The sequence below is a fragment of the Loxodonta africana genome, chromosome 12, assembly GCF_030014295.1.
Source record: "Loxodonta africana isolate mLoxAfr1 chromosome 12, mLoxAfr1.hap2, whole genome shotgun sequence".
Lineage (NCBI taxonomy): Eukaryota > Metazoa > Chordata > Mammalia > Proboscidea > Elephantidae > Loxodonta > Loxodonta africana.
In genome coordinates, this window is record NC_087353.1 from 20,403,472 (window position 1) to 20,416,350 (window position 12,879).

General features: G+C 35.8%; 1 protein-coding gene across 4 annotated transcripts in view; it reads right to left on the reverse strand.

Annotated features, from left to right (window-relative positions):
• LOC100658574 (nucleolar protein 10) overlaps positions 1-12,879 on the reverse strand; it is a 119,486-nt gene that overhangs the window by 31,184 nt on the left and 75,423 nt on the right. For all 4 annotated transcript variants that reach the window (XR_775773.3, XM_023550426.2, XM_003411803.4 and 1 more), the window contains 2 exons: positions 4,252-4,378; positions 42-121 (listed from right to left, as the gene is read on the reverse strand). Coding sequence is in view for 3 of the 4 variants with exons in the window: in XM_023550426.2 (XP_023406194.2) it covers positions 42-121; positions 4,252-4,378 (207 nt within the window). In the remaining variant the exon portion in view is untranslated. The remainder of the gene's footprint in view (positions 1-41; positions 122-4,251; positions 4,379-12,879) is intronic.

Sequence of the window (12,879 nt, forward strand, 5' to 3'; positions counted from 1 at the left end):
TGCTCAATAATCACCTATAATAACTGCAGTTCTGTATTTACCTTGTGATAGAGCCTTATATCCATGAAAAATCCATGCATATATGCCCGGAGAAAAGGTGATCCGATGAGATGTGTGAGCCCTACGAAAAGTTAATCAGAAGAAGGCAGGTTCTTACAAAATTTTTATTAAAATGTAACAGTTTTTCTTGAATAACAATTTGGTTATAGTAAGATTTCACTTCTGAGTAAAAGTTAAAAGATTAGAATTACCGATCTTCTTCATTAACTACAGGGAAAATTTTAAATCTACTTCAACCATCTCATCCTTACTTATTTTAAATGTAATATGAGGCATAAAAATTATTTTAAAAAGTCTCTATGAACTATCACAGACTAGTAAAGAAAGGCTCCTTATACTAATGGTTTTCAGATTTCTAGGTTTAACAAACCAGTTCAATTATAAAAATAATTTTTGGGATCAACAACAGGTTGCTAACTTTTCCGCTGTCAAGTAGGGACAGTGGTGGTCACATAAGGAGGCTCTCCTACCTCACAGCAATTACTTTATTAATTGCAGATATTTACACAGGAAAATGTTATGAGAATATTCACCGTAAAGAGCGACCATGAAGTGGTTGCACACCACGATGAATGTAATCAATGTTAAAAAATTATCAAACTGCTGAATTGGCAGATTTTTGTTATATATATATATATATATATATATATATATATATATATATAACAATAAAAATAAAGTCACATATGATATACCCACGTGAAAAAGAGCTCTAGTTGGTATAATACAAAGTGATTACAAGGAAAACATTACCCCGATTTCCAAATTTTAGAAACAGATATCCGCACAGACATGAAAACTAGATACCAGCCAAAATAACATGGTAGTACAAAATAGTATCCATTACAGAAGAAAATGAAAAGGCAAAATTAAATTTAGGATAATCTCATAAAATAAAATTCTTGGTGAGAAAAATACTTTCCTAGAATCTGTTAGCTTAATAAAGCTACAGGGTTTGGACTTCCACAGTGGAGCCCTAAGACAGAGATCTGAACCTTAATGAAATGCATCACTAAACAGCCACCTAAATTTATGTACCTGCATATGTGTGCTTATTATCTAATCTGTCCTCAGAGTATCTGGTCTGATTAACTACCAAATTATAAAATACACATATCAATGACAGCAACAATAATTTCTGCTTCCTCTTTTAAGCCTATAAAATTTATATTTATGTCAAAGAACTATTCCCATCCCAATTCATAAATGAAAGCCAAGCAGGAGGCTTTTCATATGAAGCCAATTTAATTCGAAACAATCTGACAGCAGCAGCATTTCTCACAGTTAGCTCCACAGAACGCTAGTCCCAAGAGATCTTCTAAGGAAAAAAAAAGGTTCTATGGTCAAGGAGATTTAGGAAATGTTTCATACTTCCCTCCCCCTCCTGGAGATTCACAATGTACTATGATATTAAAGGGTCTAAGAAGACCAAGAGCAGAGAAACTGATTTAACTTTGCTTAATCCAGCATTTGCCACTCTTAAAAAAAAATAAATAAATAAATAAATTTTTTTATCCTGCATTTGCCACTCTTAGTTGCTACAAATCTACTAAAAATAATAGTTAACATCCACAGAGTAAGTTTAGACCCTGTGCTGAGTACTTTTCAAGCATTATCTGCTTAATTTCTAAAAACACTATGGGTAAGTACTATTATTGTTCCCATTTTACAGATGAGGAAATTGAGGCTTCATGAAGTAAATTGGCCAGATATTAAGTGGTAGAGGTGAGATATGAACCAATGTCAGATTACCTCCAGTGTCCATGATATTAGCCACTGCACTAACCACGCAGATGTAATTTTCCACAGAACACATTTTGTAAAATACCAAACTAGAAGGTCTGCTGAAGGCCATGGCTGGGAAGAGTATGAACTTGCAAGTATTCAATATCACTAATGCATCAGTATAAATAATCTTAGGAAATAAAGGAAGTTAATATTATATAGCCTTGCTTCTAATTTTAAGATAAATTATTTAAAAGGTTTTCTATATGATGTGGAAATCTGTTGAAAAATGATAATCAGTGGCTCATTTAATATTAAAATACACTAATAATGTATGAAAACACTTTCTAGCACAGATGTTATTGTGCTGAATATTTATTTCCATTGCTTTAAAAATGGGCAGTATGATGACATTTTAACAAAATACACCTCAATCTTTTTAACTGTCTTCCCCACCCAAAATAAACATATTAAAGAGACTGGAATAGTGTCCAAAATGAACTAAATACAACAGCTGAAAAAAGTCTATAAAATAACAATGACCTTTTTCCTCCAATTTAAGAATGTAGGTGAGTGTGACAGTCATACTGTAAAAACCAGACTGGAATTTTTTAAGTAGTCACTTCAGTAGAAAGATTCTATTTCATTCATAAATCATTTTTAAAAAGGCGGAATACAATTCTCTTTGTTTTAAGACATTAAAATTTAAAGAACTATTTGGTAGTAACTGGTGGAAAATAATTCTGGCCTGGATTAAGTAGGCTATAAGATACATTTAAAAATAAAATTGAAAGCCTATTAATCTATTTGTTACATGATTCTACAATCTTCAAACATTTAGCTGCTGTTTGTTGCAAAGACAACTAAGTTGCCTAGACTTGTGTAGAGTAAATCCTCTAACTTTCCCACTGTCGATAATTAGCTATACAGTCCTTTCCCAACAATAAAACGAGATTATCAAAATCACTCTCTTTATCATACAAGCTAGCGTTGTTGTTGTTGTTGTTAGGTGCTATCGAGTCGGTTCCAACTCATAGCAATCCTACGCACAACAGAACGAAACACTGCCCGGTCCTGCGCCATCCTTACAATCGTTGTTATGCTTGAGCTCATTGTTGCAGAAGATGCAGTCTTGCCATCCTTGCTTCTAAGGAGCATTCTGGTTGTACTCCTTCCTTCCAACCTGGGGGGCTCATCTTCCAGCACTATACCAGACAGTGTTCCGCTGCTATTCATAAGGTTTTCACTGGCTAATGCTTTTCCGAAGTAGACTGCCGGGTCCTTCTTTCTAGCCTGTCTTAGTCTGGAAGCTCAGCTGAAACCTGTCTTCCACGGGTGACTCTGCTGGTATCTGAACACTGGTGGCATAGCTTCCAGCATCACAGCAACACGCAAGCCCCCACAGTATGACAAACTGACAGACACGTGGGGGACAAGCTAGTGTGAGGCAACTGAAATAAATGTGCTCTTCTGAGGGGTTAAGGAGCCCTCAATCTTTATAACTGTCTTCCTCACCCAAAATAAACATATTAAACTGTCTACCTCAACAAAATAAACATACTAACCAAGTGACACAGTGGTTAAGTATTGGCTGCTAAATAAAAGGTTGGTGGCTCAAACCCACCAGCCACTCTGTGGAAGAAAAATATGGCAGTTCTCTTCCATAAAGATTACAGCCTTAGAAACCCTACAGAGCAGTTCTACTCTGTCCTATAGGGTCACTATGAGTAGGAATCAACTCAACAGGGATGGATTTTTGGTTCTGGGTCTGAGGGATTAGCATGGCTGAGGTAAAATGCATGGCATCTGAGTTTAAGCCCCAATCCTCACTATCAATGAAACCCTTGGCAAGTACTTTCATCTTTCTCTGACTTAGTTTCCTTATACATGAAATGAAATCATAATAGTATGTACTTCATAGGGTTGTGAGGATTGAATGAGTTATATGTAAAGCACTTAAAATATTGTCAGGCACACTGTAAGCACTACACATAAGCCTCTGCTATTCTAATAAAAGGCATTTCTTGGTTTATGACCTTTAAACCTGAAGTTACTATTAAGGTTCTATTACATTTGAGGATTCAATCTATGGGTTCTAAATTCTGGATTGGGTCTACTATAAAAAACCTAAAAGGGAGTCAGAAGGGATATGCTTGTGGTCTCTGAGGTATCTTGAAAAAACACTGCTTTTTTGAAAAATATTTTTTCTACACCTAGCTAGTGTGCTAAAAAAATTACTTATTTAAAATTCAAAAAAAGCTTTAGCAGATTGAATTTATCTGAACCTTTAAACAGAGATTATAAATTTGATGATACATTGTACATACAATATCTGATTTAGCAAAAGAGAAGATATGGAAAATCAGATAAACAGGGATAAACCACTTTTAATATTCAAAACCCCCAAAATAAAAAAAGAGTAGAAATACGTTACTTTTATTAACATTTTTATCATAATTTTTTTACCTAAATTTTCAAGGTCTTTCTTGGTGACAAATTTATAATCATCATAAACTGTGCTTTCTGGATTCTCTTCTAATTCTTCTGTCAAGTTGTCTAAGAAGGAACACCACCTGGGAGCAGGACCCAAAACCTGTTGGCATTTATTAAAAGACAGAAAATGTACATTCTCACCATGTCAGTTAAGAGTTAGCTATTTTACGACGACAGATTTTCTTTAATATAATTTTTTAAATCTTTGTTTCTAGCAAAAGTATTGAAAAACTACAATATGCATAAGGAGTAAGTATATAAAGAAAGACAATAAACAACATAGGAAGCATTTAGTTTTATAAAGGAAAAACATCTCAGTCTGGGATACAAAGATATTAATGAATGTTCTTACATTAGAACAATAAAAATACAAATAAACACATCAGGTAGCTAGGAGCTGGAACAGACTCGACGGCAACAGGTTTCGTTTTTGGATAATAATTAGCATCCATCCGTTCATCCATCATCTCTCCCATTCAAAAAAGTATGAGACGCTACAAAAGCACATTTGGTACACAAGATTTTTTAAGTTTGCTACCATGACAAGCAAAAGTCTAAAATGAGAATTATTTTAAAGTTTTCCAACTACTTGATAATTACATTAAACTCTGCATGGCCCACTTCATTTAATTCATTAAAAATTAAAGTTCTAAAAAAAAAAAAAAATTAAAGTTCTATATATATAATTCTTCAGACCTAAACCTAAAATGGGTCACCAGGAACCACAAGTTACTCCCACTGAAAGGTTTGAGGAAGAAGACCAAATATTTGTAAGTCGCTAATAAAATATGGGAAACCTGGTGACGTAGTGGTTAAGAGCTACAGCTGCTAATCAAAGGTCGGCAGTTTGAATCCGCCAGGCGCTCCTTGGAAACTCTATGGGGCGGTTGTACTCTGTCCTATAGGGTCGCTATGAGTTGGAATCGACTCGATGGCAGTGGGTAATAAAATATGAATACCTAAGTTTGAAATCTACTTCTACAAAATATTGTGATTGCTTTTTACTTTTTGGTCATTGATATAAATTGTTTCCAACATGGTGTCACACCCATTGAGGTCAATGCTTATTCCAAAGGAAATAACACTCATTCAATGGAAAAGATATGCTATTGAAATTCTCTCTTTCAGAAGACAGAACGCTGGCTTCAGACAAAATGGAACTTGTAATGACCACTTTCCTGTTTCTTTTTGTAGTAGTTAATAGGAAAAAAAAAATTATAATGGAAATTATTAAATCTAGCTTAAACCTTTTGGAGAAGAAAAGGTAGAAGAAAGAATTCTAACAAAGAAAAGCGGTCCCTGTTAAGGCCCTATTCAGTGGTACATTTTAATACAGTGAAACAGATTAATCAGGAAAAAAAAAGATGATGTTAGGTATGGCCACACTAATTTAGCTATGTGGTTCTGCCTGACTGGAAAGGGTGATTTTTCCCCCTCAACAAAGCTATAGTTCATGAAGATGAAAAACAACTCTTCTTGAACACAAGTCCAATAAAGTTTTACATCAGCATAATCTATGTAAATTTTCTTAACAAAAGAAAAGGTTTAATTTTAACCATAAACGAGTTTAAAACTACAGCAAACCTTCAAGAAATGCAAGGCTTAAAAAAAAAAAAAATTCAATGTAGAATATATTTTAAAGAAATTGCTATGGATTTAAGCCATCTTAGGACAGTAGCTTGAGATCAATATTTGCACTAAATGCTAGTATATATAAAGCACCATGCTAAACCAAAGATACCCATACCCAGAAAAAAAGGAAACTCCCTAAAGGGATTTAAAATCTAGCTAGAGCAGAAAGGTCGATGGACAGACATGCACAAACACATGTGCACACACACATGTAAAGCAATGGAGTAAAGATACACGAGGGGTGGAAAGAGCAGGGGAAGTTGGGACACTGAATATATTTTAATACAGTAAGATGAGGGAAACACTTCCATTTGAAACGAACATTAAGCAAGCTAAGAAAACCACAGGGCATTTTCTGAGTGTGAGTGTTCAGACGCTTGCAATGACAGGGATATATATGTTTTCAATCTGTCATTAATCTGCAAGCAAAAAGCTCTATCACATAATAGTACACAACCTAAGACAGCAATCTTGTCTCTCTTTTTTGAGATAGGAAGAAAGTACATTATTATCGCTTTGCTAGCATATAAGAAGATTTGAGATACTGTCCTCTTCATTTGTTTGAAGACGCATCAGTTGTTTTGTTAGCTGCTGGATTTCCGATACCTGAAACACCTTCTGTCAAGTAGCAGCTGCTCGATAAGTATTTGATAACTACATCTGTTCATACATAAAACACATATGAATACATCCATGAATTTTATGTGCACAAGGTACTAAGGCTTTAAAGGATCCTGTTCGGAAAAGAATTTTTCAAATTGTCTAATTTACCTTATTCAGATAAAAACTCTCAAGTACTTCACCATAAAATTATTAGATATAAGAACATTTTTTTTCGGTGAAAGTCAGATCTATTTTGCTTCCTAAGCAACAGGGCATTGGTTATCCGAAAAACCTCATGATAAAGTAGTTTCACATTCAATTCAATTAAAAGCACAGGCTTTAAAGCCTATAAAAAGATTATACTGTTTTTACTGGCTTTTTGGGGGAGGGGAAGGTAAGAGTACCAAAATAACAGACCTGCCCTGAATTTACTTTTCACATAGTCCTCTTCTACAATGTTCCATAACATTCCTCCTGATTAGCCATCTGGATTCTAATGGAATTGTTTTATACCGCCTCTCTGGTGGAAGGTCTGGCTGTGGTAAATAATCTCTTCAATCAGATTCATGGCCATTAAATTTTATGAGGAAATACTTCCATCAAAAACAAAATTATATCTAGCGGGTTGACTTTATTAATCATGCTTCCCCAGTTCCTTTTCAGAGGAAAAAAAACAACCACCAGAACAACCATAACAAAGTTGAAATTACTGATTTACACTGGTATTTGCTGCAGGTTTTACTCACATTAGAGCTTTCCTCAAAGGCCTACTATTACTATTACACTGCAAAATTAGTGATTAACTGTACCAATAAGGAGGGATTAATCACGTGTGGAAATCTCCAGGTGGCACAAACGTTTAAGTGCTCAAATACTAGCCTAAAGATTGGCAGTTCGAACCTCCCCAGCGATGCCTTCAAGGTAAAACCTGGCGATTGGCTTCTGAAACGTCATCACTTTGAAAACCCTGTGATGGTTAATGCTAGGTGTCAGCTTGGCTAGGCTATGACTCTCAGTGGTTTGGCTAACACTATGTAACCATCTTCCATTTTGTGATCTGATGTGAGCAGCCGATCAGTTGAAAGGGGAGTTTCCTTGTGGATGGTGCCTGTCTCCACTACATAAAGAGATGTTCTGCCAAAGCTCTTTTTCAATTCTGTACTCTTCTCATTGCTTGACTTCCAGTTCCTGGGATGCTAGAAGCCTTCAACCTGCTGCCTGACCTGCAGGTTTTGGATCTGCTGGCCCCTGTAACTACGTGAACGAGCAGAAGCCTTCGGCTTGCCACCTGACCCAAGGATTTGGGACTTACCAGCCCCCACAACTGTGTAAGCCACTGCCTCATGATTGCGTGAGCCATTTCCTTGAACTAAATTTTTCTATATATCTATATATGCTTCCCTGGTTCTGCTCCTCTAGAGAATCCAACCCTGTGGAACAGTTCTACCCTGTTACATGGGGTTACCATGAGTCAGAATCGACTGGATGGCAACTAACAGTGACAACCATGTGCCACTCCTCTCTGATGTACCTGAAATGATTATAATATTTATTAATGTATAAAAATCCTTGCTGTCTTCATCGCCATAACATGTTGAACTTGATCCTTAAAAATACATTAAATTATTGCCTAAATTCTAGGCTTTACAACTTGAGGAAAACATTCTTTTTAACCATTGCTGAATATTATCACTACACTAAAACCTTCCAAGTTTCTGTATTGTTACCATATTGCTATACTCTGCACCTCAGTCAAAACTGATTATTGCTTATTAATCTACATTTTTATGCACCTTAATAATTTTGTTTGTTTCAGAAATTGGTGGCTGTTTTGTTTTAAATTTCTATTAATAACCTTCGACTTTTAATTTATAAGAATTTCTTAAAGTCACAGGTAAGTAAAAGTAGAGATGTGAAACTGATTCGGCAAATTACTAGAAAGGATGCTGGGGTCTCTTAGCAACCTTAGTAATAACCCTATCAACTAATCTAAACTGAACTACTTGGCCCCCCACAACACGAAAGAATCTGTATCAACATGCAATGAAAACACCCTCAACGCCAATGCAAACACCTCCTTGTTCTAATCCATTCAGACAAAAGAACCAATTTTTAAGTACATAAAAATATATGCCATGTGCTCAAGACGATCACGTGTTCCTATGATTACAATCTGCCTTTTAAGATGTTAATTTTTATATGCTTAATTTTAAAACTCAAAATTCTCATATATTCTGGTGATGTACAAAAATGATTAGGGATGGAAGGGGGGGCGAATATTAAAATTCATAGGGAGTTGAACGAGAAGTGAATTCCATCCTCCACTGCACTTTTGAAAAATCACTATGCCACATCCCACAGATGTGGTGAGGCCCCAAGCCTGAGGATGAACAGGTGATCAAGGGTAACTTAACAGATCAAGGATGATTAAAACAACAACAAAGTACTATTAATATTATTAGAAAGAACTAAAATATACTAATTCAGTATAAAGTCATCATTTGTTTTCCATTTACTTACAATGAAATTGAGTATGACAAAAATAATTTCATTATTTTTCCTATTACTAACAGGAAGGATAAGAAAATGATAACATAGAACAGCAACTGAATTTGAAATTATCACCTTGGGTTTTCAACTAATGATTTAAAGATAATTTAAATATATCTAGCAACTGAAAAAATTCTTAATTACTCCATTTGTTAGAACTTTATCAACAGAGAACAAATAACTTTGAACCAAGACTTACACTAGCACAAATAGAAGTATGTATCTGTCATGGATTGAATTTTATCCCCCCAAAATATCTGTCAACTTGGCTAGATCATGATTCCCTTGTATGACTGCCTACCATTTTGTCATCTAATGTCATTTCCCTATGTGTTGTAGATCCTATCACTATGATGTAGTAAAATCGATTAGTGGCAGCTATGCTGATGAGGTCTACAAGATTAGACAGCATCTTAAGCCAATCTCTTTTGAGATATAAAAGAGAGAAATGAGCAGACACATGGGAACCTTATACCACCAAGAAAGCAGGGCTGGGAGCAGAGCACGTCCTTTGGACCTGAAGTTCCTGTGCTGAGATGCTCCCAGATCGAGAGAATACTTACGACAAGGACCCTCCTCCAGAGCCAGCAAAAAGAGAAAGCCTGCCCCTGGACCTGGTACCCTGAAATCGGACTTCTAGCATCCTCGACTGTGAGACGATAAACTTCTCTTTGTTAAAGCCATCCACATGTGGTATTTCTGTTATAGCAGCACTAGATGCCTAAGACAATATCCAAACACATGCAGTTGATTTGTTAACGTATTCTTTTACAAAATCTTCAGAATGCATTATAGTAAATAGTATAAAGTAGGATATACTTTTTGAAGGATAGCTGGAATGGAAAAGGGATTTAAGTACATCCTTTTTAAGTTCAGGGAATCAAACTAGAGCTATTAAATGTAAGGAGGTAAAGTTCAACTCAAATTTCATTCATCAAATATTTACTGAATGCCTATTACTTTCCAGGCACTGTACACTCTGTAAAAACAGGTAACAGAATAAAATTTAAACTGAAAAGGGTTGTTTTGAGTATAGTGATACTTGTGTGGAAGAACTAGATGATTCTTAATTTCTTCAACTTCATTTGTTCCTTCAAAAATTTAATTGAGCATTTATTAAAAGCTCGGTATTAAATATCAAATATAAGCCAAAAAAGTGTGGGAAACAATAAATACAATATAGTGTAGTTAGTGCCACAGCAGAGAAATTTTAAAATAATCCTGGGGGAGCCCTTTCTCTGCTAAGGCAGATCAAGATAGCTTTGAAGGAGGCATTTCAGCTAGCCTTTAAAAATCTCTACGAGGTTATGATTTTATAATTAGTAACAATTAATTATGGAGTCTGGGTGGCACAAATGATTAAGTGCTTGACCACCAGCTGAGAGCTAGGCAGTCTGAACCCACGCAGAGGTACCTTAGAAGACAGGCCCGGCAATCTGCTTCCGAAAGGTCACACAGCCTTGAAAATCCTATGGAGCAGTTCTACCCTGCACACATGGGATCGCTATGAGTCGGAAACAACTCAATAGCAACTAATAACATAAATTAATTACCATACTAACAGTTAGAATTTAATGTGACGTTAAAAAATTTATTTCATTCATTATTAATTATGTGGAAGATCCTTGGTTAGTTTTTCCTTTTTGTGATCTTATATTATTACATATTACAATCCTAGAAACTCGGTTTAAGCATTATGTCACAGTGACACCATTCAACAATAAGAACTACATTTCCTGGCTGGCAACAATGGGATGCTTGAATATAAGATAATTTTACCACCTAACACCAACATGTTACCTAATTATTTTGTTAAAAAGGTAGATATAAATATCAATTTGGAACTAAAACAGTAATAAAAACAATAGCAAAAATAACAGCAGCAACCCACAGAAGAGGTAGAGGGCTTTATTCCTCATCAGGATTTAAACTCACATCTAACAAAAAATCTGTTATTCTTACTACAAAGCTAGAATTCTTTATTAGAAACTTTGGGGCCAGAAACAGTTTGGAATTCAGAACGTTCTGTATTTTTAAAAAGGTAAACGTGTGTATATTGTGTATTTCGGGAAATCTTTGGTAGGATCTAGGTCAGTGGCCCATATCAAACACGTTAATATGCCTGCAGCAAAATCCATACATAGTCACACCATTTGGGATAAGTAAAGACTAAAAAATAACCTCATGATTACACACCAGTTTTGAGTTCAAATGAATCAGGTCAGGTCTTGCCACCAAAGAGTTATAAAAATTTTTCAGTTTTTTTTAATTTCAGGTTTGTAGATAAGAGACTCAGGAGCTGTAATAAGTATTACCGAGCCCTGGTGGCAGAGTGGTTAAAATGTTCGGCTGCTAACCAAAAGGTCAGCAGTTAGAGCCCACCAGCTGCTCTGCAGGAGAAAGATGTAGCAGTCTGTGTCTGTAAAGATTATAGCCTCGGAAACCCTACGGGGACAGTTCTACTCTGTCCTACAGGGTCGCTGTGAGTCAGAATTGACTCAAGGGCAATGGATTATTATTAATGACAATTTTTTCTAATTGCAAAGCCTGCATCTCCAGTGGGAGAATGGGGCTTTGCCAATTAAGATCAACTCTGCAATTCCTACATTCAAAAGAAAATTTCCTTTTCAAACTTTTCCTCCATTATTGGTTGAAAGGCACCACTAGCACCAGCATGTATTTTCAAACTCTGACAGCTGGAGCTGAATAATAAACGATCCTAAGCCTAAGACAAGAGAAACAACAGGGTGAGTCAGAGGGAGTGGTCGTGTATTTAAGCATGTAATTGCATTTTCAACATAATTAGCTACCTAATTGCATACCCAAGTTTACATGCATTTGCGTGAGTAATTATGATTCATTTAAAGGTACTCTACGTGTAATGTTTTGTTCTCTCGTTCCTAAAAATCAGATTAGCAAAACAGCAACTTGATGTCAACGTTTTAAAAGATTTATTTTTAAAAAGGTTAAAACTGATTATCTGTCATGATTTCCCTTTTGATTTAGCTTTGGCAAAAGCAGTTTAAGCACTGAAATGAAATAATAAGGAAAGAATGTAAGATTCCTTAGGTGGGGTCCAATGCAGGAGATATAAATTTGGGGATCATCAACATGTTTGTTGTTGTTGTGTATGTGTCGGGTCAATTCCGACTCACAGCGACCCTACAGGACAGAGTAGAATTGCCCCATATGGTTTCCAAGGAGTGGCTGGTGGATTCGAACTGCCAGCCTTTTTGGTTAGCAGTTGAGCTCTCAATCACTATGCCACCAGGGCTCCATCAACAAATACCCAAAACCCGTTGCCGTCGAGTCGATTCTGCCTCATAGGGACCCTATAGATAGATGGTATTTAAAGGCAGGACACCAGATAAAATAACCTAGGGAGTGACTGTAAATAGTAAAGAGAAGAGTACTGAGCTCTGGACATTCCAATGCTTAGGAACTAGAGAGAAGAGGAGAATCCAATAAAGGAGACAGGACCATAATGTTACCCAATGTTTATGTTTTGAATACCCCCAAACCTTTGTTGATATGTTGTTATGGATTCAATCATGTCCTCCAAAACTCTGTGTCTAGGCTGCGATTTCCAGTATTGTGTGATTGTCCACCATTCTGTCATCTGATGTGATTTTCCTATGTGTTGTAAATCCTACCTCTGTGATGTTAATGAGGCAGGATTAGAGGCAGTTATGTCAATGAGGGAGGACTCAATCTACAAGATAAGGTTTTGTTAAGTCAATCTCTTTTAAGATATAAAAGAGAGAGGCAAGCAGAGAGACAAAAGGGCCTCATACCACCAATAAAGAAGCACCAGGA